The sequence below is a fragment of the Halichoerus grypus genome, chromosome 1, assembly GCF_964656455.1.
Source record: "Halichoerus grypus chromosome 1, mHalGry1.hap1.1, whole genome shotgun sequence".
Taxonomy (NCBI): Eukaryota; Metazoa; Chordata; class Mammalia; order Carnivora; family Phocidae; genus Halichoerus; species Halichoerus grypus.
Window position 1 is genome coordinate 167,007,220 of NC_135712.1, and position 26,718 is coordinate 167,033,937.

At 47.3% G+C, this 26,718-nt stretch overlaps 1 protein-coding gene across 6 annotated transcripts in view; it reads left to right on the forward strand.

The window, feature by feature from the left end:
• Nucleotides 1-26,718, forward strand: part of SRGAP3 (SLIT-ROBO Rho GTPase activating protein 3) — a 336,629-nt gene that overhangs the window by 245,839 nt on the left and 64,072 nt on the right. For all 6 annotated transcript variants that reach the window (XR_013449094.1, XM_078075648.1, XM_036096155.2 and 3 more), the window contains 5 exons: nt 4,236-4,298; nt 17,143-17,328; nt 21,762-21,890; nt 23,192-23,413; nt 24,734-24,835. Coding sequence is in view for 5 of the 6 variants with exons in the window: in XM_078075648.1 (XP_077931774.1) it covers nt 4,236-4,298; nt 17,143-17,328; nt 21,762-21,890; nt 23,192-23,413; nt 24,734-24,835 (702 nt within the window). In the remaining variant the exon portion in view is untranslated. The remainder of the gene's footprint in view (nt 1-4,235; nt 4,299-17,142; nt 17,329-21,761; nt 21,891-23,191; nt 23,414-24,733; nt 24,836-26,718) is intronic.

Consider the following 26,718-nt stretch of genomic DNA (forward strand, 5'->3'; position numbering starts at 1 on the left):
AAGCTGAGATGTCCAGAGGTTTAATGGCTTAAAGCCCCATCTCCAATCCTGGTCTCTGGCTCCAAAATTCAGCCCTCTCTACTGTATAACCAGGCCTGTGCTAATCACCTAGAACCTCAAAAGTCAAGCTAAAGAGCTGGTCTTGATCTTGTAGGGATTGAGGAGGCTCTGGAGGGAATAAAATACAAAATGACACTGGCAAAGGCATGCAGAACTGGGGACCAGAGTTAGCGACTTAGTTAAGGCACAGCTTTAGAAGTCTGGGTCCTGCAATGATGATGTGTTCTGGGACTGGTGGTCACAGATGCTTAGGATGATTTTGGCTGTGGGTAAAAGAAAACTATAGCTTCAAGTGGCTTAACCAGCAAAACCACAGAAGTGGAAGTTGCCTGGGGTCAGGCTCTGGGTTCAGTTGAACCAGTTTCTCAGCAGCTCATGAAGGAGCCAGATTTCTTTTGCTCTGCTACCCAAGGTTACTTCCTCTTCTGGTCCTAAGGTGCCTGCTGGTCACAACTGGAGTCTTCATTAGAAAAGCTAAAACCTTCGCTCAACCATCTAAGTCCTTCTCTTCCATCCAGTTAAGTCACATGCTCAGCCCTGGACTAATAGTTCATACCAGAATAATCTACCGTCTCGAGTTGGGATGGGGTCAGCTTCCCTGGAAGCTGAGCGGGAGGAATCAATACAGCTGGAGGAATCAATAAAGAGCCAAATTCATGGCTCTCTTAGGAAGCAGAAAGAGTGCTGGGGATAGATATTGGGGAGAGAGTCAGCCTTACCTGCTACCTGACTCTCTGGAGAGAGTCAGCGGACAAGATTGAGCAGTTTGAGGGCAGGACATGATGACAGATTGGATTGAAGGGGAAAGACCAACAATTTTTTTTTTTTTTTTTTTTTTTTTTCAGAAACAACTCCAAGGTTTCCCATTGCCATGCTTGGGATAGTATTATCTCATTGACCAAACTCAAGGGGATGGGGGAAATTTCAGATCTGATTTTGGATAATTTGAGTTTGATGTGACGAGGAGACATTCAAACTGTATTGTTTTGCAACAGCCAGAGCTATAGGTCTTTGAGCTGGGGCTCCAAGTACTGCAGGACAGAGCCCAGGAGAGGACTGCCGAAGTGGTGACACGGCTGCAGGTCACTGAGAAGTGGAAGCTAGAGTCAGAAGTGTGTGGGGAGCCGGCTGGGGCAGGGGCTGAGAAGGCAAGGCTGGTGGCAGTTTGAGAGGCAGGGCTTTCCTGGCAGAGCTGCTTATAGGAATTTATCGGACAAGGGTCTCTGCTCATGTGCACAGTGACAGGGTACAAGGATGTTCACCCCCTCATTGTCTGAAATATTAAGAGACTGGAGACAACCTAAATGTCCATTGCTATGGAGCTGTTTAATTAATTATGACACATCGGGTATATGGAACTTCAGGCAGCTGTTAAAAAAGGAGGATGCAGGACCTCTGTGACTGCAAAGGAGGAATCTCAAACATATGGTTAGGTGGGAAAAAGCAAGATGAAAAGATGGGTATAGAATACTTCCATTTGTGTTAAAAAAAAGAATATATGCTATCCAAATGTGTGTTTGTGTATTCATAGACTGTTTCTGGAAGGTATCAAAAGAAACTTCTAATAGCAGTTGCCTCTGGGTGAGGTTCTGGGAGCTTGGAAGACTTATTTTTACTTTTTACCTTGCTGGCTGTTAGAGTTTCTTTAACCATGTGCATTTATTACCTATCAAAAAATGTTAGATCATAAAAATAAATACATAAGAAACTGGGTCTTGGGTGTCAGAGAGCTTAGTGAGACTTAGGACTGAGAGGAGGCCACTGGAGGGTGTGAGAGAGTCCAGAGTCCAGTCAGAGAGGCAAAAGTCAGGGAGAGGGGCCACAGGGGAAACTGAGGCACAGGCTGTCTACTTCCTTGTGAGAATCCGGAATAGAATGAGGTGGGCGTAGCTGGTTGGGTTCATTGAGCATCACTGCAGATGCATGGGATGCAACTGAAGGTCCCCCTGGGAGCTCTGCACAGGAGGTTCTGCTCAGGCTCTGCCGTGGTTTGGGGTTGGGTCCCCTATCTTTAGCCACCAGAGCTGCAGGTAGGTCTAAGCAGGTCTCTGGACTGCCCAGTGCTTTGGCTATCTTTTAAGAGACCTTCAGATGGGTGTTTTCTGGCAATTGAAGTACCAGAAGCTGAGAGAAAGGCTATGAGGTAGGAAAAGGAGCCTAGGAAGGTATCATGTCTGGTCCTGAGCCTTCATCTGCTACTGCTGAGTCCGGGGGTTCCTGACCTCTGTGGGGGAGGGAGGAAGGCTGGTCTCTGCCCATCAGCCGCTGGTGATGCTTGAGCTGAGGGAGCTGAAAGGGGGAGCAGGATGACTTGACTCTCAGGGAGCGGAGATCAGGGCTCCTGTTTTCTTTTTCTTTCCTTCTTTCCTTCCTTCTTTCCTTCTTTTCTTTCTTTCTTTCTTTTTTTCCTTCCTTTTCTTTCTTTCTTTCTTTCTTTCTTTCTTTCTTTTCTTTCTTTTCTTTCTTTCTTTCTTAATTCAAGTATAATTAACGTACAGTGTTATATTAGTTTCAGGTGTACAAAATAATGATTCAACAATTCTGTACATTAGTGTTCATCACGATAAGTGTATTCTTGATTCCCTTCACCTATTTCACCCATCCCCACTGGCCCCCCGCCCCCGGCAACCACCAGTTTGTTCTCTGTATTTAAGAGCCTGTTTTTTGGGGGTTGTCTCTTTTTTTTTCTTTGTTTTCTTGTTTTGTTTCTTAAATTCCACATATGAGTGAAATCATGTGGTATTTGTCTTGCTCTGACTGATATTTCATTTAGCATTATACCCTCTAGGCCCATCCATGTTGTTGCAAATGGCAAGATTTCATTCTTCTTGACGGCTGAGTAATATTCCATTTTATGTATACACAACATCTTCATCCATTCATCTATCAGTGGGCACATGGGCTGCTTCCATATCTTGGCTATTGTAAATAATGTTGCAATAAACATAGGGGTGCTTATATCTTTTAGAATTAGTGGTTTCATTTTCTTTGGGTAAATACTCAGTAGTGGAATTACTGAATCATGTGGTAATTTTATTTTTAATTTCTTAAGGAACCTCCATACTGCTTTCCATAGTGGCTGCACCAGTTGGCATTCCCACCAACAGTGCACAAAGGTCCCATTTCCTCCACATCCTTGCCAAGACACGTTATCTCTTGTGTTCTTGATTTTCAAGGCTCCCATTTTCAACATGGAAATCTTCACATGATAGTCCAGACAAACAGGAAGAGTATTAACCAAAATAATAATAATAATAGTAATAATAATAAGAAACCTTGAGTAACAGAGAATCCTAGACTCTTCAGGCTGGGTGGGACCTGGAGATAATTTGTTCATTGTTTTCTGAATTGTCTCTCTCAATATACTAAATGTGTAAGTCACCTCAAGATCATCTAAACTGTATACTACAGCTCTCCTTAAAAAGCCCATGTACATGAGAGTATGAAAGCCTCTGAAAAGTCCTGTTGTAAGAAAACCTGTCTCCCTTGGTCCAACTAGCTTTTCCCAAACGCATTTGCTTACAGAAGCCTCTGCCCCCTTTTTTTAGTGTAGCACTCAGTAGTGACCCCCAGACCAAGCTTGGGAGGTGATGCTTTAGTTTAAGCTTCTTCTTTTGTAGATGTGGTAAGTAAGGCTCCAAGGCCACATGGCCAGTCAGTGATGCAGAGGAGGCAACAACGTTGATCTCCTGCCTTGTGTTCTGTAGGCTGTTAACCTCTATAGTTCATGATGAATTGAGATGCTAGATCATTATTTCTCAAACTGTTCTATGGAACCCCGCTCTCATGAGGTGCTAGTGAATATTGAGCTAGGGACACATCAGCTTAGGATCCACCCACAGAATTAAAGAAAGATGAACAGATTGATTGGTTGTGGGCTTCTCAGAATCATTAACATGGTGATGTCTCTGCAAATCACCAAGGCAGGGAGGTATAAGTTTCCCCAACTTATTTGGCCAGGGAATTCCTTTTGCAAGGGACCTCTCCCTGTGGATTTGTTTCATGTCTAGAGTTGAGTTGAGTAATTCAAGTCTAGATCAATAAGGTTTATATTGGTTTCTGTACCTATTCCCACCCCATCCCAAGAATTCCTGCCCTTTCTTTGTTGAAAAGGAAATTGGTCAACGCAACCAGTGACCTTCTCCCCCTCTGACATTTGTTCTTCCATATTCCAGAGCAAGGAGATTGGCCTGCAGATGCATGAGGAGCTCCTGAAGGTCACCAATGAGCTCTACACAGTAAGTCCTACTCAGGCTCTGCTGCTGGGCTTGGGATTGGGTCCCGTTTCTTCAGTACCAGGAGCCAAAGGGAGTCTAACCAGAGACCTGGGATGACCCCGGGCATTTTTGCTGTGTCTAGTGCCCGAGTGACAGGGGGTTGTCATGGTGGGATGTAATGGTTTACAACCCCAGCTTCTGATTCTATATGCCTGGGGTGGGGCCGTGGGCATGTTTAGTTTGTATACGTTCACAAGAGATCTGCATGACCTGCCAGCTGTGGGAATGTTTTACCTACCAAAGCAGAAGACACAAGGTCAAGGTGGGGACAGCATGGACACAAAACTTCCCGAGGCAGGGATGTGGGTTTGGGGTCAGGTGCAGTGGGCTGAAGTTGAGGTTTGCTCCCTATTGGTGATGGAAACTTAGGCAGATATGTAGCTCATCTGAGTTTCAGCATTCTCATCTGCAAAATGGAGCACTGTTCTGAGGAATCACATGAGGTGAAGGAGGTGAGCATGCCTTGTCATCTCCAAGGAATGATTTCAGAACATTACAGCTTGGCCCAGAACTGACCTTGCTACCTACATGGAGGCAAGATCTCACTGGACTTGGGATAGGTATTAGAATCCAAGAGGGTCAGGGAATGGGGAATGCAGGCACACCAAGTTATGATGCAGGAGTTTACTGATTGTGCCCTGAGGGCCGTTGGGCTTCTTTATGGAGGAATGTGGTGAACCTCAGGGACAACCTAGGGGAGTGGGGCCAGGTAGGGGGAGGTCCAGAGCCTTCACCCTCAAAGACAGTCAGGGTAGAATAAAGCTGTTGTATTTTAAGTATGTTAGGGTTCCTTTTAAAGTTTCTCATTAAAAGTGGGGATTCTGCTGCTAAAATTATATTTGAGGAAGGGAAAGAACAATAGGTTGCTAGAAGACCCCTCTCTTTGGTGTTATGATCTTTCTGTAGTCACGTCCTGTGTGGCCAGCAGGTAGTGGACTTCTCAGAGGCTGAGAGCTATGGCCCAAGAGCCTGGACCTTAGGTTGGAATTCCTGCCTCAGATTCTAACCAGTGATGGTACTTCTCTGGGCCTCAGTCTCCCACTCAGTAAAATGGGGGCGAGAGCTCCTAGAGGTTAACCTATTGAGAGCTGAAACTCACATTTCAGTTATTTCAAGTTAAGTAGCACAACCTGAGCCCCGGACAGTTTTTAGCTGGGTCATTGCTTAGGGGAAAGGAAGAATTGCTACTTCTCAAGCGACTGAGTCAGCTGCACTGTGGGGGGAGAATCGTCTCCAGACCCTAAAGCCAGAGACCTGGGTTCAAATTCAGTTGTTAAACAGAAATCATAACACCTACGTCTTGCAGACCCCATGGGAGTTGAGGGATACCAGATACGTAAAGCATGCATAGAACAAAGAACAAGAAGGCATGGTGTATCAGAAGTTCTTGTACTACCATCATCATGATTTCTGCCTCCCTGGCGAGTGTGAAACCGGCTGTTGTGCCTCCCCGGTGGGGGAAGGTGGTGATAAATGTGCAAAGCTGGTCACCAGATGCGCCTTCCTTACTCAGAATTCTGCAGAGGACTTGGCTAGACCAGCGTTCCCCAGTCTAGGTTCTTTTTATGGTCCTCAGGCACCTCCTTGAATGGATCACTTTCCTCTGTGGCATTTCAACACCTGGGTCCTGGTGCCAGGGACTCCCTCCCCAAGCCACTCCCACCCAGGTCTCTAACCTTTCCTCTGGGCTCCAGCTGGGCTCCTCTCCTCCAGGCCCTCTGCATACCCCTGAGTACCACTCTGCTCTGCTTCTTTACCCCAGCCCCTCCCCCTGCTTACAATTGCCCTCTTTTCTTCTCTGCTTGTGTGTGTCATACTCATTTTTCAAACCCAGACCAAACTTCACCTTTGGAAAGCTATTACCTCCAGGCTTTGAATTCTTACAGCAGTTTAAAAAAACCTGTCATGTTATCCTCGTGTCCCCAGTTGGCATGTAATCTCCTGAGAGCCAGATCTTGGTCAGTAACACTGTACTTAATGCCCAGGGACTCAGTTTGAACCCAGTGTGTGGCCTCTGGCAGGTCACTTCACCTCTCAGTCTCACCTGTGATCAACAGACCTGGCAGGTTGTAAACCGGATGAAGCAGGCGGGGATTGGGAAGCTGGTGCTGGGGCCCAGCACGGTGCCCTGAATCCAGCAGGCGTTCCATGCACACTGGCCTCTGCTGGCCACGGGGCAGGGCACCTGGACAGAACTGCTGCTGGTGGCAGAGGCTTAGACCAGGCTCATGGCAGCCTGGGGATGGCCTCAGAGCTGGTGCTGGAGGAAGGGCCACACCTCCCCAGCTCTGTCCTATAGCCAATCGTGGAGGACTGGGGCCTCAGAGGGCCAGCAGCATGCCCCCCCCCAATCATTTATTGACTGCACACAGAGTCTTCAGTGGTTGCCCAGAAGTCATTTAAATTCGAGCATTTGGGGCCACCTGCCGCGGACCCAGTGCTGCAAGAGGCACAGCAGTGGACTGGGCTGTGAACATTTCGAGAGTTGTCTTTGAAGTATCTTGTACATCCCCAGTGTTGCCAGGGCACTTGCTGAAGCAGAGGAGACGGATGTATGAATAAATGAAGGAAAGTGGTTTTGCTCACGAGTTTCGAGTCTGGGTGGGGAGACAAGAGTAGAGTACGTGAACTGGTGATAGAGCAGTCCAAGCCAGAGCGGAGTGCGTGCTGGATACATGGACTCCGAGGGGGGCACCAAGCCCGTGAACCCTGTGAGGGCTGCCCTGTGTTCTCCGCTGTGTGCCCAGAGCAGTGCTGGCACATAGTAGGCCCACACCTATTCACCGAGTGCAGAAACGGGAGGGAGAGTGTGTGCATGCAAGAGAGATTGAGGCTTCAGAAAAGTGCTGGCTCCAGGTGGGCTGTCGTGATCAAGGGTGAGTTTTGAACTTGGTGCCTTTGGAGGGGTAGGAATGAAAGAAGCAGAGGGGAAGAGAGGTGGGAAAAGGGAATTCTTAGCAGGGGCGGCAGGGCAGGATGCCAGCAGAACGAACCGATTACAGACCGATCTGGGTTTGAAGTCTCACTGCATCACCTACCAGCTTGGCCAAGCCAGTTGACATCTTTGGAACTCGTTTTCTTTATTGCCAAAACAAGGGTAGTAACAACTGTGGCCATTTTGTGAGTGCTCTCACACTGTAATAGGTACTTCATATGTATTATTTACTTAACGTATTTTACCGGTAAACTGAGGCACAAAGAAGGACCTTGCTTGAAGGCCTTTGTAGCAGTTTTCAGTGGCTGCACAACAAACTATGTCAAAACTCAGTGACTTAAAACAACAACCATTTTATTGGCTCATGATTTCGTAGGTCGGCAGTTCGGGCTGAGTTCAGGTAGGGCCACTGACATGACTGCAGACTTCTGGCCAATTAGAAAAAGAGCCCCAAGTGGGAAATAGCCAGTGTGCCAGCACTTTTCAAGCCTCTACTTGTGTCCTACTTGCACATGGGCTATTGGCCAAAAGTCACACAGCCAAGTCCATGGCAGAGGCACGGAGAATAAACATCACCTCTTGATGGGAGTTACATGCCAAATCACAATGCAGAGGGGCATGCTTGCAGCCGGGGGGGCAGCCACCCAGCTGCTAAGGACACCGTGGACCCCAAATCCCATGCTTCGTTATTAGGGATTTCTTTCGAGCACTTTCTAGTTACCAGGCCTGGTTATACAACTTCCCCTCCTCTCCCAGCCCTGGAGTCACGACCATTGGTGACTGGGGAACAAATGATGTTGAGAAAAGATTATCCAGTAAGCCTCACTTTTGTTCTTGTGATGTTTTCTAGAGGAGGGGACGTGGTCAGGGGGTACTACTGAGCACAGGATGATGGAGATAAATGCTAAGGGCCATCTGTCACCCACTTTAGGGAAAAGACTTGTCCCATCTGAGACCAGGGTGCAGAGGAGACTGCAGGGCTGGCCATTTGTTCGTTCATTCGTGCGTTCATTCATTTGTTCATTCATTCACTCAAGAAGCCTTCCGTCTGACTTCATCACCTTGAGGTGCCCTCCTTTCTAAAACATGCCAGCATGTGTGCAAACACATGTGCACGTGTGAGCATGCGTGTACACCCCCCCCCCCCCACACACACACGCCCCACCTCACCTGTTTTTCTCTGAACTCCCATCAGTCAGCCTGGCACAGTAGAGCCCTCGATCACATATGTCGGCCCGGGAGGGAAAAAGGGCAGAAGTTGAGAGTGTGGGCCAATGTGCTAATCCTTCCAGAAGAGGCAAAAACAAAACAAACAGACAACGAAAAACCCCACTGTGTTTTCATCCTTTAGCTAAAAATATGTTCAGGTTTTCAGTATAGTCCTAGATCATGAAATGTATCTGTCGTGTTTTGAAGCGACAAATGCTGCAGCATCCCCCAGGTGGCCCTTTCTTTGTGCTCAGTCGCTGTGCTCCAGGCTTTCCCAGGCAGGCACGCCTGCCTGCCTTCCAGGCCCCTAGCTGCGGGAGGGGCCCCTGAGACTTGGCTTGGGGTGACGTGGAGGGGGCCCGAGGAGGGTCCACACCCAGCCACAGCTGGTGACAGGTAGAGACTGATTGGAGTAATGAATGGACTGTACTTTCCACTTGCTCAGGCTTTGATTTGATTTTGTGCTGGGCTCAGGAGTATGAAATCACCTCTGGGCCCCCAGGCAAATTTTTGTGAAGGCATCTCCTTTCTGATGTCCACCCTCAGGGATGCAGGTGGTGGAGAGAGCCTGAGACTAGGAGTCCAGCCTCCCGGGTTCTGTCTCCAGCTCCATCGTGGGCTCACCGCGAGTCTTCCTGGAATGACACCTCCATGTCTGTTGCCATTCATGGTTCCATCATGTCATTGGGCCTTCTCTCCTTTCTTTAATATTTTTCTTTAAATTGACTCACTTAAAAAAAAAAATCCCCCTGTCCTAATGAATTAGTGGGAAAGTAGCCTTGTGCATTGGGAAGATCACAGGTTTTAGAGTCAGCTGGGCCTGGGTTCAAGGCCCTGTCCATTGTCACACCGTCTGACTATGGGGATGTTACCAACATATCTCTGGATTGTTCTGAGAAGAGTGAGTGGCAGAGAGCATAGCATGATGCCTGGCAAACACCAGGGCTAAATCGTTGTGTATTTTGTGAAAGAATGGAGCATAAATGTTTTTCCTATGCACTTGGGCATCTTTCCTCTCTCCTCCATCCTTCATTGCCACCGGGCCAGTCAGAGCCCAGAGATTGTTTTGTCTGAAAAAGGGCAATCACTCGCTGACCTTTCTCCCATCCCCGAGGCTTGCTCTCTATTATGCATACTCCATACTCCAGCCGGAGGCACTTTCCTTTTCAGAAAATTTAGAAATGGATAATACATGCACTTGGTAAAAAGCAGTGATTAAACAGTATAGAGTTACACAGAAGTAGGTCTCCTGTTGCCCGAGTGCCCCTTACTCCATACAACCTCGGTTCCTGGTTTCTAGTTCAGCAGTACCTTCTCTCAGAGATGTCTGCTTCATCAGCAGGCATACACGTATGCATGTATCCTGCTCACCCCTGTTTTTATGCAGGTGGTAACAACGGGACCTACAGTTCTGCATCTTGCTTTTGTAGTTATATTTTGGAGATTGGTTCATATCCCTAATAATTAGAGGCTCCCCTTTTATATGGTGCTTATCATGTGCTGGGCACTGGGCTAAATGCTTTACATATCTTAATTCATTTCATCCTCACCATGACCCATTGAGGTGGCTGATAGTATTACCACCCCATTTTATTTTATTTTAAAGATTTTATTTATTTATTTGACAGAGAGATAGACAGAAGAGCACAAGCAGAGGAATGGCAGAGGGAGAGGGAGAAGCAGGCTCTGCACTGAGCAGGGAGCCTGATGCAGGACTTGATCCCAGGACCCTGGGATCATGACCTGAGCCGAAGGCAGATGCTTAACCATCTGAGCCACCCAGGCGCCCACCAACCCCATTTTAGAGATGAGGGACTGGAGGCACTAAGAGGTCAGGTAGCCAGCCCAAGGTCACCTGGCTGGGGAGTGGCAGAGCCAGCTCCTAGTCTACTCCCCGAAGTTACTTATAGAAATATTCAACTATTTCCATAAATATATATAAGTCCTACATACCTTTGTTTTGGAAGGATATGATCTTTCACATTAGTGGACGACAAACAGCTTGGCATGAACAGAAGAGTTCCGGAAGTTAAATGAAGGTACGACAGTGTTCATTCTCGCTGGTGCCTGCACAGTGGAGGCATTAGACATGTGAGCACTAAGCCAAGTTTTTCCTTCTGATAGGATTGAAGAGAACTGGAAGCGTTAATAACACATCTGTAACACCTAAAATCATCTTGCTGATACAGGTAGTTTCCATCTCATACTTTGAGAAACACTGAGCCAGTGCAAGTTAGCTGGGCTCTGGTCCTTGATTTGGCCCACCTGTGGCACAAAGGCAGGAGACTAGAGGAACTTTGAGGCTCCTCTCCAGCTTTTATCTTCATGTCATGTTTCCCTCCGAGGGAGACGAGGGCATGTCTCCAACTCAGGGTGAGGCAACGCGGGCTCTGCCCAACCATCACAGCCAGCTGGCCAGGGTGTGGCCCAGGTTCATCTAGGGATGGAAGTGGTCCTAAGAACAGGGGGACGAGGTTTCCCTCCAGACAACCTCCTGACCTCTCCCAGCTCTCCCTCCAAGACATTCGTTCACTCGCTCAGCATGCATTTACTGATCCTCCACTGTGTCCAGAGGATGGGACGTGGCTACACCATGTGACAAGTGTCCTTATGGGGACATGGACACAGTGGGAGGAGGCGTGGGGAGATGAAGTCCACCTGGGCATCAAGAAGGCCACAGAGAAGAGGTGGCATATGATTTGGATCTGAAGGACACTGGATTCCCCTGGGCTGGGGGAGCAGCACTGAAGGCAGCAGTGAAGCAGGAAGCTGGGAGCTCAGGGAGTCAGTGCTGTCTGTGGTGAGCTGGGCACCTTTCCCAGCATTTCCAGCAAAGCCCCGGGCTGTCTCTGATTGGCCTGGCTGGGATCATGGGCTCCAATCACTGTGGTCAGGCTAACATCATGTTTACTGATTGGCCAGGCCTGCCTCTCATGCCCACCCCTGGGATTGGAGGGAGGTGTCAGTTTCCCATGAGCCACCAGGACTAGAACGCTGGAGGGGAATTTTGGGGATTTCCTCAAAGAAAATCAGGAAGGTGTTCCAGAAGGAAGAGGACTGGATGATCCTAGGCAGAGAAAAACAACAGGTGTCCACTGAGGGGGAGTATCTGGGGGAGAATATGGAGGTGACTCCATCGGCTAGTACGCAAGCAAACACCTGATACACCTGTAAGCTGTTCCTCAAACCTGTTTGACTCTTGCTCTTTCTGGGCTTAGTGCTCACACTGCTCCCTTTTTCTGGAATATTCTACCCCCACTCCTGCCCTGTTCACCCAGGTAACAGCTACTCTTCCTTCAAGGTTCAGTTTTGTTTTGTTTTTTAAGGATTTTATTTATTAGAGAGCAAGCGTGTGCAAGCGGGGGGAGGGGCAGAGGGAGAAGGAGAAGCAGACTCCCTGCTGAGCACGGAGCCCCACGTGGGGAGTGGGGGCTCCATCCCAGGACCCCGGGATCATGACCTGAGCCAAGGCAGACACTCAGCTAACTCAGCTACCCTTTCAAAGTTCACTTTGGATGACACTTCCTCCAGAAAGCCATCCTTTAGCACCCTCTATTTCCCTTATCATAGCACTTATTATATGTGATAATAGCTTGTAAACTTGTTCATGTCCCCTCTAGAGAGTGTATTCTGTGATGGTGGAGACCCTGTCTTTCACACTATAGTATTTACTAGTATAGTACCTAGCACATAATGAGCTGTTCAGTAAATATTGAGCAAATATTTGAACAAATATTTGAACAAATATTGAACAAATGAATATTGATCAAAGGTGTAGCTGTCTCCCTACTTCCAAATGTATTCACCAGAGTCAAAGGCAGTAGAACTGTATCGTCCCTACTTTATTCTCCCTCCTCTCTTTCCTCTGTTATTTCCTTCCTTCCATCCATCCATCCATCCATCCATCCATTTACCTACCCACCCATCTGTCCATTCAACCATCTTCCTATCTATCTATCCTTCCATCCATCCGTCCTTCCACCTACACATCCAGCCAGCTGTCATTCATTCATTCATGCAAATATATACTGATACTTGCTGGGTACCACTCTCTGCTTTAGTACAGGGAATATGTTCATGAACAAGGTCCTGGCCCTCTGGACTTTGCAGTCTAGTTGCAGTGAGATAGTGTGTAGACGTGCAAAACGAGTAAATAAGATAACAATTATAAATTCTAGAGAGAATGTAGGCCACGCAGAGTATGGGTGGTCATACTGAAATTTGGGACTCGCTTTTCCTTCAAGGATGTCTTTGGCATGCACTGGCCCAGGATTTCACCCATACACAGCTCTTGAATGGCTCAGAGATGGCCCTGCCTCTGGGGTAGAGAAGTGCGCGTGAACTTCACTGTTGAGAACCTGTTGTCAAACAGCGAATTCTTATCTTGCTCCAGCATGTCCCTTTTTTGATGCTGTCAACTTCTATATTTCCTTTGGCTTCTTTTGCATTTAAACGAGGGTCTGAAGGACTATGCATATATTACTTTCTTGTTTTTGTGATCTGAGGATTTGGGAAGATGCAGAAAGCAAAGTGTATGCAGCAGAAGGCAGCGTGATTACTACAAACAGCAGTGTCCACAGCTCAGAAGTCCTAGCTATCTGGCTTGCTGTGTGACTTTGTACAATTCACTTGTGACTTCTGAGCCTCAGTTTCTTTCAATGATGGGTTAATACACCAAGATTTCTGCAGAGCCTTTTGAGAACGTATGAAACTGATCTGTGTCGAAGAACAGTGGTCTCAATTTATATGTCCCTACAGGATCCTTCTCAGCCTGTGCTAGACTTGTTCCAAGAGTTCTCCCTGATAGGGTCTGGAGGGTTGGAACGTGAACATCCCATTAAGCCAGGTGGGTGCCTCTGAGGGGCTCTTCAGAGGGGCCAAGGTGAAGGCTGGGTCTCAGTGCCTTGGCCTCAGCTGAACTCTTGCATCCACCTCTGCTGCCTTCCCAGCCCTGACATTGCTGTCAGCCAGTCACTTTATAGTCACAACTTATGGAGCACCTTCCTATCCACCCTCATTCTGGTCTCCACCAGGTGGCACAGAGAGGATGAGCTGCTGCCAGTCACCCAGCAAGTTTAGAGGGGAGGGTTGAGTCTCAAAACCAGGTCTCCTGAGTCCCTGTGGGGTAGAGGATCCCTTCATCCCTATTTTGTGGTTTCTGAATCTGTAAAGCAGGGGTCATGTGGTGTCTACCTCCTAGGGTTTTTGTGAGAGATAAAAGAATTAATATATGTATAGTGCTTAGAACAAGGCTGGGCATGTAGTAAGTGGTCAGTAAATGTTAGCTGCTATCACCATTATTGGTATCATATTGCCTCCCAGGGTTGGGGTGAAGATTAATTGAAATGCTCCTTGGGGATAAAAAAAAAAAGAGGTTTGCAGACTGTGAAGTAATTGATAAGTTTAAATATTATTTAACGCATCCTGGACTGGCAATATTGAGCAGACTCTTCCAAGCTATTGAGCTAAGGACCTTTCATGCTAAAGCCCATGTTTCAGGTAATTAAATAAAGGAAACATCTAGAGGATTCTAGATATAGTTAGACTCATTTCTGAGAGGTCCCCAGGTAAACTCTTTTGTGGCAGCTGTCTGACATAAATCACCCTGGGCAATCAGGTTCATTGTTATTCTTAGGATCAGGAATTACCAATTGGATCACTGAGAGTTTGGCCCCAGGGTCCTCTGGCTATGTTCTCCAAGCATGGGACTTTCGTAACTCAGTTCAGAGAGTGTACTGGAAAGCTTGGTTTGTTGTAGAGCAGAAGAGTACTCTGTGGTTCGAGTGGAAAACTAGGCAAAGGGAAATGTGGGAGGCTGAGAACACCCAGCTGGGATGCTGACCTTGAGTGAATAGATGGATGGATGCATGGATGATTGGACAGGAAGATCTAATTACAAATAGAAATGCTCTCTCTTCCTCTGAACTGCTCAACACAGATGATAGATTAGTGGTGAGATAAGCAGACTTCAGCAGCTGAAACAGAAAAAGTGGCTTTAGCAGGAATCATTGAACCCAGAAAGGGGTGAGTCCAGAAATGAACACCACCAGCAGCATGGTAGAGAAGCAAAGAAACCAGTGGTGAATGTGGAGGAAAAGAGAAAAGCTTTGAGAACGGAAAGGCAGGGGCCTGAGAGACAGACTTCAGCAGGCAGTCCCAAGTCTTAGCCTCCTGACATTGAGGGAGCCCTGACCTAATAAAGATGGTGGAAAAATTGGCAATTGCTTTGGTTACCTATGAGCCTGCAGTCATTCCTTTTGGCCACTAGATGTCGAGAACACATCAGTCTGGCACACTTTGGTCCCCTGAGTTTGGAAATAAGCTTAGTGGAACTGGCATAAGGAGTGGATGAAATCTTGGAGAATGGTATCTCTAGAGGCTTTAGGGCAACTCAAAAACTCAACCATGGGTGGGATGCAGAGAAGAGGTCTTCTGCCAAGACCAATGAAGAAAAGTTGATTGCATCTTTTATTCATTTATTGTTTTGAAATTTGGGAAGGTTTTCAAGACGAAAGAGGAAGGAGAAAGATGGTATAGAATAAAATTTTGCATATTAGCTAATGTTCTTTAGAGTTTGTAAGCATTTTCCTGAAGTCAAGTGAGTAAATTCAAGGTTCTCAAACCCTCAGCCCAAATCAGGGGTGATGATGATGGTGGTGGTGGTTTTAGCAGCTGATGTCTACGTGGCTCTTACTGTTCTTAGCACTTTACCTAAATGAACTCATTTAGTCTTCATAACAAATCTATGAGGTAGGTGCTGTGGTTATTCCCATTTTACAGATGAGGAAGTGGAGGTCAGAGAAGTTCCGTGACTTGCCCGAGGTCACACAGCTGGTAAGTGGCATCATCAGGATTCAGCCCAGACATTTGTACCAGAGTTCATACTCTACAATACCTACCATGTTCTACAACAGATGCTCCCCCCATTAACTCCTGGCCTACTTTCTTGCAACAGATCACTGCTGTGATTTAATGGTAAGAGTTACAGAATAATTCTTGATTATAATAAAGTCACTTCGCAGGACTTCATACGAGAATGAATAAGGTTATAATGCTGGTCAGGAATCCATTCCAAGTTCCCTGATTTAAATGGCCCCGCTAGGGAGGAGCATATCCCAGCCCCACATAGAAGCTTCTGTTCTATTAGCTGCTGTAATTATCCAAACAAAAGAAGAGAACAAACAAGGCTCAGGAGCCATGGAATCCGGAAGTTTCTTGTGTTTCTTAGGACAGAAGGATGATCATAAAGTTGATATTGCACAGGAAAGGGGTACTCCTGGTTGGGGACTGGGAGATAGAGTCCTATTGGTATGGGGCTGCCCGGCTTGCTCTAAGGCTGCCCAAACTGTTCATACCTGCTGAGAAAATGGTATTGAATTATGGAAACAGTATGATATGGTAGAAGGAGTGGTGGATTAAAAGTCAGAGACCAGATTTCTAATTTGGTTAAACGTACTCTTCCTATACGACCCTCCATTCCACTCCTAGGTATTTACCTGAGAGAAATGAAAACGTATGTCCACACAAAGAATTATACATGAACACTTTTAGCAGCTTTATTCATAACAGACCAAAACTGTGAACAACCCAAGTAACTATTAACATATGAATAAATACACAAATAGTGATATAGATATACAATGCAATACTATTCAGCAATAAAAAACTGATACAACATGGGAGAAAAATTATGCTGAACGAAAGAGGGCAGTCCCCAAAGAATTTATATGCTTTGGTTCCGTGTATATGAAGTTCTAGGACACACAAAACTCAACTACAGCAACAGAAAGCAAATCAGTGATTGTCTGGGGCTGGGGGTGGGGGTAGGGATCTTTGTGGTGTAGTGGAAGTGTTCTGTAGCTTAATTGTGGTGTTGGCCCCGCGGATGCAAAGTTTGGAGATTACACTGATGATATTGTACAATTGTGGATAAGCCACTTTGTCCTTCTGGGCCTGAGTTTCCCTATTTGTAAAATTTGGTGGTTGGATTAGATAACGTCTAGGATTTCTTCTGTCTCAAAGACTCCCTTGTTATAACAATATCTGACTTTTACTATGGGAGTAGAAGAGCAAAGTGTGGTTTGCTTTGTGGGAATTCGTTGTATAGACAAGGATGAGTTTATTTCAGAAAGCATAGAATAGCAATTAGTATATCCAGTAATACTCCTTTTGGGGACAGAGCCATTTGCAGGCCAATAAGGAAACAGCTGAGAAAACAATTTTCATGTTCCCATGGAAGTTCCATGAGTACCTGAGGAGGGGCCTTCCCAGGGACCCTGGGCGGGGAGGAGGAAAGAGACAAGAGTCATGGCTGGCAGGGCCAAAGAGGGGAGCTGAGGGAGGGCCAAGTATGTCCTATCACCTCTGAGACCCCCAAATGCACGGGGGCTTTTAAATGTCCTCGTCCATTCCTGGCATTCAGTAAGGACTTCATGATGTTGCTGAGGATGATAATGGCATGAAGCTGCTACTGATGATCATCATCATTTCCAGTCCGCAGAGCTTGTGTGCAAGTAAAGCACCATGGGGAGCTCAGAGTGTGTGGTGGGAAGAGGGCGGGGTGCAGCTTACTGGCACGCAGAACCTGAAGGGGGCTGGGAGCACCGGGACCGCATGCCGGGCCATGCAGGCTGCTGATTTCCTGCCCGTGCGTGTCCCCAGGTCATGAAAACCTACCACATGTACCACGCGGAGAGCATCAGCGCAGAAAGCAAGCTGAAGGAGGCTGAGAAGCAGGAGGAGAAGCAGTTCAACAAGTCGGGAGACCTCAGCATGAACCTGCTGCGGCATGAGGACCGGCCCCAGCGCCGCAGCTCTGTGAAGAAGATTGAGAAGATGAAGGAGAAGGTGAGTGAGGGCCTAGGAGAAATTGGCAGGGCAGGGAGGGGGGCATACTCCCTGCTGACAGCCTGGGCTTCCCCCCTCTGCACGCTGAGGGGTGGGAGATAGAAGCATGGTACCAGCAGGCGCACTTTTGGAGGTCATTGTCATGGAGGAGGCAGGGCTGGCCATGCATCCCTAGCACTTGTTAGGCCTGGCCTCATGCCAGGATCAACAGGCAGGGAAAGGACTCAGCTGACAAGAGAGCTGAACTGTGACAAGACTCACACGCAGCAAGCACATTCTCGGATGGGCAGGAATCACCAGGCATCTTTGGGGGCCGGGGCTTGCTCAGGAGGCCATCTTGTGGCTGGAGGGCTGGTTGGGGCTGAGCATGTCCCAATAAGAGGAAACAGCACTGGGCTACCAGCCAGCACCTGGGAACCCAATAAAGAACCCATTCCAGAATGCTGCTCGCAAGCCAAAGATGGGAGATTTAGAATCACCGTGTCTTGGTGCTGGACAAGTGCTTTAGTAGGGCACAGTGAAATGAGTGCTAGTTTTGGAGTCACGCAGTCTGGGTTTTGAAAGTGCCCCATTTACAGTACTTCTCTGAGCCTCGGTTTTAAAATCTGACCGTGATGGCAAATGACACTTCTCTCTCAGGTCAACTCTGATCGATTAGTAGTAGCTTCCCAGAGCTCTGTGTTGAAGATTGTGAAGCTCCCTCCAGGCATTAGTTAAAAACAGTGCTGTGATCAATTAATGATGTCTGCGATGGCCAGGGAATTTAGAGGGGCAGCACACATGCTGTTGTTATCCTAGCCTAGGTTACTTCTAAAGTTTCTTTGTAAAAGCTATGACTTTCTTGTTGAGTTCTCTGCATTTATTCATTCCATGCAATCAGTAAACATTTCCTGAGCTCTTTCTATGTGCCCAACATTGCACCAGATATTTATTTGGGCTTTTCTGTGTCTCATTCTATGATTACATGATCCTGTAGCTCTTAAAAATGATAGGAGATTGAGTAGAAACAAAATTCACCAGGGCCTGGGTGAGCTGGAAAAGTAGCCATAGGCAAATAAAATAAGGTCCCAGGGTAATTTCCAAAGGCAAAGAAAAATAAGCTCCCCAATAATTAGGCAGAGACCCAATTAAAAATGGGTAAAGGATTTGAATAGACATTTCTCTGAAGAACTTACAAGAGTGGCCAAGGAGCACATGAAAACATGCTCAGCATCATTAGTCATTAAGGAAATACAAATCCAAACCCCAGTGAGATACCTCTTCATACCAACTAGGCTGGCTAAAATAAAAAAAGGTGACAATCACAAGTGTTAGTGCGGTTGCAGAGGAATTGGCACCCTTATACATTGCTGGAGGGAACATAAAATGGTTTAGCCACTTTGGAAAACAATTTGTCAGTTCCTCAAAATGTTAAACATAAAGTTATCCTATGACTCAACAATTCTACTCATAGGTGTCCACTCAGAGAAATGAAAACATACATCCACACAAAAACCTGCACATGAATGTTCCTAGCAGCATTATTCATAATAGCCAAAAGGTAAAAATAATCCAGATGTCCACCTGGATGAATAAAGTGTGGTTTGGCCATGTGGTGGAATATTATTCAGCCAGGAAAAGGAGTGAAGTACTGATACAGACTACAACACAGTGTACCTCGAAAACAGTATGCTAAGTGAAAGAAACCAGTCACAATATTAGGATTCTATTTATATGAAATGTCCAGAATAGACAAATACATAGAGACAGAAAGCAGATTATTGGTTGCCAGGAGCTGGGGCAGAGCAGAATGGAGAGTGACTGCTAATGGGTAGAGGGTTTCTTTTTGAGTTGATGAAAATATTCTAAATTTAGATAGTGGTGATTGTTGTACAACTCTGTGAATATACTATAAATAAATAAATAAAAATAAGACAGGCAGGCAGGGAATTACAGAACTACAACATGGGGGATAAATAGAAGGGAAGAGAGACCACCTGCTGGGAGGTCTGGAGACTAATTTAGTTCAGAGTTATATGCTAATTATCCATTTGGCTTTTGGACAAGCCACTTTTTTTTTTTTTAAGTAATCTCTACACCCAACGTGGGGCTCGAACTCATGACCCTGACATTAAGAGTCACATGCTCTACTAACTGAGCCAGCCACGTGCCCCCAAGCTACTAAATCTTTTTGGTTTTCATTTTCTCATCTGTAAAATGGGTGAATTAAACTAAGATACCTTTAATATCCTTTCTAGGTATAAAATTTTATGAATCCATGTAGGGCTGAAAGTGGTCTGGGGCGTCATTGTAGCACCCTGGAAATGGGTGAGGAGTATCAAAGCTCTCTGTGAGGGGGCGGGTGCATGGCTCGTATGGGACTGTACTACCAGGAGAAGTCTGTTTCCTAGACTAGGCGGACCCTGGGGAAAGGTCAGAGGAGATCTCTGAAGAGAATTCAAGGGTTGACATGGAAGCATCTCTACTAAATAGCTAGAAGAACTTGATCTGGAATAAAAAAGGTGCTTTTTAAAAAATTTTAAATTTTAAAAAAATTTAATTCCAGTATAGTTAACATTCAGTATATTAGATTCAGATGTACAATATAATGATTCAACAGTTCTGTACATTACTCAGTGCTCATCATGATTAGTGTACTCTTAATTCCCGTCACCTATTTCACCCATCCCCCAACCCACCTCCCCTCTGGTAAACACCAGTTTGTTTGCTATAGAGTTGTGTTTTTTTTGTTTGTCTCTTTTTGTTTGTTTGTTTTGTTTCTTAAATTCCACATATGAGTGAAATCATACGGTATTTGTCTTTCTCTGACTATTTCACTTAGCATTATACCCTCTAGGTCCATCCATGTTGTTGCATGTGGCAAGATTTCATTCTTTTTATAGCTGAATAATATTCCATTGTGTGTATGTATCTATACACACACACACACACACACATATATATATACACACACACACCACATCTTTATCCATTCATCCATCAGTGGACACTGGGGCCATTTCCATAGTTTTACTTGGAATAAGGAAGATTTAAGAGTGCCTAGGTGAAGGGGGGAAATCCTGTTTCTTTAAGGAGAGCTGTTTTTCTGCCCAGAATGGGACTCATCACCTGAAAGGGGCAAGTGGACAACTCTCCAACCCACTTTCTCTTTACCTCTACCTGCCCAGGCTGGCCCAGGACAGAAGCAGCTTCCCAGGGATGCCATCCAGTTCCCGGCCAAGACTAGCACCTCTAGCTGCCCACTCTGCCTCTCCCACCATTCATGTCCAGACAGCCAGTGAAAAGTGCTTAATGCCTACTTTGTGCAGAGAGTTCTGGGTGCTACAGGCCCAGTGATGAATAGGGCAGATCAAGTCCCTGACTTCCTAGAACTTACTTTCTAGTGGTGGACACCAAAAGCCAGCAAGTCAACAAAGAGGTAAAAAATAGAATTTCAGGTGGTGAACAATGCTTATGAAGAAAAATAGAGCAACCAAGATGTCCTTCAGCAGGTGAATGGTTAAGTAAACTGTGGTACATCCAGACAATGGGATGTTATTCAGTGCTAAAAAGAAATGAGCTAGCAAGCCCTGAGAAGATATGGAAGAGCCTTAAGTGCATATTACTAAGTGAAAGAAGCCAATCTGAAAAGGCCACATACTGTATGATTCCAACTAGATGACATTCTGGAAAAGGCAAAACTATGGAGACAGGGAAAAGATCAGTGGTTCCCAGGGGCTTAGGTGTCAAGGAAGGATGGATAGATGGAGCACAGAGTATTTGTAGGGCAGGGAAACTACACTGTTTGATGTTATAATGATGGATATATACATCATTATACATTTGCCTAAACCCATAGAATATAAAACACCAAGAGTGAGCCCTAATGTAAACTATGGACTCTGAGTGACTATGATGTGTCACTGTAGGTTTATCAGTTGTAACAAATGTACCCTCTGGTGGGGGATATTGATAACAGGGGAGGCTATGCATGGGGGTGTATGGGAAATCTCTGTATCTTCCTCTCAAATTTGCTGTGAACCTAAAACTGCTCTAAAAATACAGTCTTTCAAAAAGTAAATTAAAATGAGAATAATCACTAAAAATTGAACAAAGACTGAATAAATGAAAATAATAGAGCAGGGCAAGGGAGTGCAGGGGGAGGGGCAGTGTGAACGCTGAAGCCTCGCTTCCAGACAAGAGGCCGCTCTGACCACATGACCTTGGGTAAGGACCTGAAGGATGTGACGAAGCAGGCCACGTAGGGACTTGGAAGGATGGCTTGCCAGGCAGAGGGAACGAGTCTGAAGGCCTAGAGGCAGGAGTGAACTTGGCCTCTCAAGGGAAGGGCAGAGGAGGCTGGGCAACACGGAGCCGGAAGGAAGAGGGTTCGAGAGAGGGACGAGAACCAGGTCAATGCCTCAGCTCTCACCTCTACTCTGTTCTCCTTCCAGAGGCAGGCCAAGTATTCTGAGAACAAGCTGAAATGCACAAAGGCCCGGAACGACTACTTGCTGAATCTGGCAGCCACCAATGCAGCTATCAGCAAATACTACATCCACGACGTCTCCGACCTAATCGACGTGAGCACCTGTGGAGTCCGGGACTAGTCCCGGGCCGGCCCTTGTCTGAAGCTGATGTGCATGTCCCTTGAGCCCGGGGCAGGGTAATGGGCGTTTGGGGCCTGGGAGATGAGTATCACCTCCTGGTTTCTACGCCCATGGGTGGGAGTGGGCCTCTGGCAGCCCCCACGTGGTTGGGTCAGGCAGGCCTCTATTCCACCTGCCCTTTTCAAGTACCCTCCTCTGCCCCAGGCCCTTTGCTGGGTTTGGGGGTACAGGGGTGATCGCACACCATTTCCCAGGGTGGTGTAAATGAGTGTAGGTTTAGGGGTTATTATCATGGGAGTAATCAGGCAGTTTTAGCCAAGGAAGAGTGGAACACTGACTCCTGAGTAGCAGCTGTCTAGCTTTCGCTGGAGGGGCAGCTGGGTTGGAGAAAGAACATCACGAGTGGCATCATCATGGAGAGCTTCCTTCCGCATCATCTGTGTCGGAGCCGGGGCTGCTTCCTGTGTCCTGCCCATCCCATGCAGACAGGGGTCTGGCCCGCAGATGCTCAGGAAAGGTTCCATACTGGTGGATGGATCCTGTTCCTCTGTCAGGAAGTCAGAGGGTCACCGCTTTTCCAAGGCTGCAGAAGGGACCCATTGCCACCATCCCCAGGAGAGGGAGCTGCTCAGCCCTGCCTGTACCTTCCCATGCCTGAGGCCAGACCCTTCCTCTTTCTCAAAACTTTTCACTCTTTCCAGTCCTCTCCTTTCTTCATTTACCACATTTTTCTTGAACATCTACTAGCCCTTGAGCCACTGCAATGGACAAGAACTTGTGGGTCTGTCCTCATGGAGCTTGCGGTGCCTAACCCTGACATGTTAATAGGCAGCTGCAAAGCCAAATGGCAGGTATCCCAGTGAGGGAGGTGGAGGGAGATGTGGACCCCCAGAGGAGGGATGCCTGGCATAAACTCTGAGTGGGGAGAACATCACGGAAGACTTCCTGGAGGAAGTGACCTCTAAACTGAAACCCTGTTCCAGGCAGAGGGAATACATATGTGAGGGGCTAGAGATGAGAAAGAATGTGATGACTTTGGGGAGCTAAGAGAAGTTCTGCTGCTGCCCAAATCACACTCCGCAGCTCCCTCTGAAGGCTTTGGGGTGATTTGTGCAGTAGGAGTCCAGAGTGTACAAGGGCCTCCGGGATGAAAAATTTGACTATGGAATGGGAGGTCATCTTAAGTCACTGTGATGGGAAAGGGAATGCTGGCGGCCCCCACCTCCATCTAACAGCCCTTACCCGCACCCTTCTGTTGTGTGCCTCTCTCCAAGTGCTGTGATCTGGGCTTTCATGCCAGCCTGGCCCGCACCTTCCGGACCTACCTCTCGGCTGAGTACAACCTGGAGACCTCTCGCCATGAGGGGCTGGATGTCATCGAGAATGCAGTGGACAACCTGGATTCCCGAAGTGACAAGCACACAGTCATGGACATGTGCAACCAGGTCTTCTGTCCCCCGCTCAAGTTTGAGTTCCAGCCCCACATGGGGGATGAGGTGGGTTTCTCCCAGGAGCCCATGCTGGAGGCTGCTTCCGCCTCTTCTCCCAGGGGCTCCCAGAACATCAGTGGGAGGGGGACACCAGCCCCCGTTCACATACGGGACATTTCTCTCAGAGGCCTGAGGTCAAGTTCTCAGTCCAGGGGCTGCCCAGCTTAGGCGTTTACCACTAATATCCTACTTTGCTGGCTGAAGTATCTCGCCTGCAGAAGTGCAGGACCTCCGCTCTCCCTCAGATCCTTCCCAGTTATGTGTAGACCCCAAGGGAGTCCCGCATCGCCACACAGGCATCTCCCCGTCTTCCGTTGGGTGACCTCGGATCACGGGAAGCTGGGCCTCACCTCAGTCACTCTGGCCGGCAGCCTTGCCGGGGCACTGCCTGTCCTCCAGTCCAGGAGGCGTGTCTCCAACTGCGCTCCCTTCAGTGCTTGTGCCGCTCAGCTCCTTGCCGTGTTCTGGAATAGATAAATAAGTACCTGGGGGAAGGCACTTGTTACTGGCCGCACTGGTTCCTCCAATTGTACAAAGGCCCTCATGCAAAAAACTCCTTGAACTTTTCCTTTGCATCCCTCCCCACTTTCTTCATTTGCAAAAGAGAGGCCTTCTGCGGGGCCTCCCCACAGCCTCTGGCCCATCCCTCAGCCGTTGCGTCCAGCCCTTTGGTCCATCATCTGGACCTGAAAATTCTGGCCTCAAACTCACCACTGGTGACTGCCTAGTTAGTGGTACATGACAGTCAATCACAGAGCCCTGTTCTCCCTTATGATCTCCCCTGAGTCACGCCAGACGGCCCAGCCCACAGGGTAGTAGCAGAGCCCTGGGTGGAGTGGGTGCAGGGAGAACAGTATTTGCGTCCACCTTCCACTCCCGCGCCCCCTGAGAGTGCTCTGCCTCACTGAAGCACCTTCTTGCTGGGGCATCGGAGTGCTCCACTGAACGTTTCCATTCACCGTGCTTCTCATTGGCGTCTGTCCGGCTCTTGCTTTACCACAAATTCCTGCCTTGAAATGAGCTAGTCTCACTTAATGAGATTACATTAAAGCTCTTGGTAAACTCTCAAGGGCTGCGCACATCTAGAAGGCCATGACAGAGAGGCCACAACTTGCAATGTGAGAGGGTGGCCCTCGGAGGAGGAAGAGCCCCAGTTCCCGTCTGGTGTTGCCAGGTGCAAGCTGTGTGATGTTGGGCAGGTCACTTCACCTTTCCAAGCCTGTCTCCTCCGCCGTTGGTAGGGATGTCAGTGGTGGCCCCTGCTGTGGCTCCACCCGGGTGGTTAAGAGCCCCGGGCAACCACAGGTGGTGGCTGTCCTTTCGCAGGTCTGCCAGGTCAGTGCTCAGCAGCCCGTCCAGACGGAATTGCTCATGCGGTACCACCAGCTGCAGTCCAGACTGGCCACTCTCAAGATAGAGAACGAGGAGGTGAGTGGGCCCCTCTGCCCTGCAGGGGATTTCCTGACGAAGGCCTGGCTTGTGCTGGAACTCTGGCCATGGAACGCATAAGAAATTAGGGTTCATCTGTAAGATAGATTATTACACGATGGGGGGGTAGTGCCTGGGTGGCTCAGTCAGTTAAGCATCCGACTCTTGATTTCAGCTCAGATCATGATCTCATGGGTCATGACATGGAGCCCTATGTCGGGCTCCGCGCTAGGTGTGGAGCCTGCTTAAGATTCTCTCCCTCTCTCCCTCTCCCCCTCCTCCACTCTCACTCTCTCTGCCCCTCTCTCTAAAATAAATAAATCTTAAAAAAAGGATGGATTATTACATGACCATTAAAACTGGGCACACCAGGGCGCCTGGGTGGCTCAGTTGGTTAAGCGACTGCCTTCGGCTCAGGTCATGATCCTGGAGTCCCTGGATCGAGTCCCACATCGGGCTCCCTGCTCGGCAGGGAACCTGCTTCTCCCTCTGACCCTCCCCCTCTCATGTGCTCTCTCTCTCTCTCATTCTCTCTGTCTCAAATAAATAAATAAAAAATCTTTAAAAAAAAATAAAATAAAATAAAACTGGGCACACCAAGAATCTTTAGTGGCGTGGGGGGATGCTCACAGATGTTAAAGAAAAACAAAAAGTAGAACTCTGTGTTCAGTATTATCCTAAGGATGGTAAACTAGAGTAGGATCCTATGTGTCTGTGTTTATTCACAAGAAAAAAGCCTGGAAGGAAATACTTTGAAATGTTCATTGTGGTTATATCTGGGTAGAAGAATTACAGGTGATTTCTGTTTTCTTCTTATGCTTTATCTAGTATGTGCGTTGAGTTTGTGTTATTTTTATTATCCAAGATAGTTACATGTATTTTAAATGACACAATGAAATAAGCCAGGGCACACTAAACGTGTCATGGATTGTGAGCTCCAAGGAACATCTGTCTTATCATGGCCAGCGCGCCTCCCATGGAGCTGGGGACACAGGATCACCACTGGGAGTGTACAAATGGAAACACAAGCTGCGGTGGTTCTATTTTGATGTGGACTGAGGAGTCCAGATGGGAAACATCCTATTCTGGCCTGGATGCCTCCATGCGGGGAGGGTGTCGACCAGCTGGAGGCCCCTGGAGAAAGGACACCAGGATGCGGGGAATGTCACCTAAAATCTTGGTCAGGTTTATCACTGAGGAGTGCAATCACAGCTGGAGGTGGGGAGTCATGGTCCCTGTTTTCACATCTCAAGAGGGCTGTCCTGGGCAGAGAGGGCTGGTTTGCTCTGTGTCTCCACAAAGGACAGAGCTAGGATAGACATGAGACAGATTGTCACGCGGGATGATAACGAATCAAAGCTGCCCCTGGGGAGAGGTTATACAGAAACGAATTATATATTTATGTTGCCCACCTGAGGAGAGAAAGGAGATGAAGAAAGTGTTTTCTGTATTTATTTGTGTTCTACATCCTCCCCTGAAGCATTTTCAGTTGTTTACATGGAACAGTATATGCAAATCAATGTTGATGGGGTTTAAATTGGAAATCAGGGCCCCAGAGAAAATGAAGCAAATGTTCCTCTGTATGGGCCATGTATAGCTATGGAAATGCTTAATTTTGTACCTGAACTTCTGTTAGGCTATCTTAGAAAGAACTGATCCATTCATTTATACATTCAATGAGTATTCATTCAACCGGTATTTATTCAAGTATTTATTAAGCACATACTATGCTCCAAACACTGTGCTAGATGCAGAGTAAAGTGAATGAACAAGACACCATGGTACCTCCTCTCATGGAGATTATATTCTAGTGAGGAAAGATAGATAGATATAAACACAAAAGCAAACAAACCGACAAATGAATGGGTACACACAATATCGAA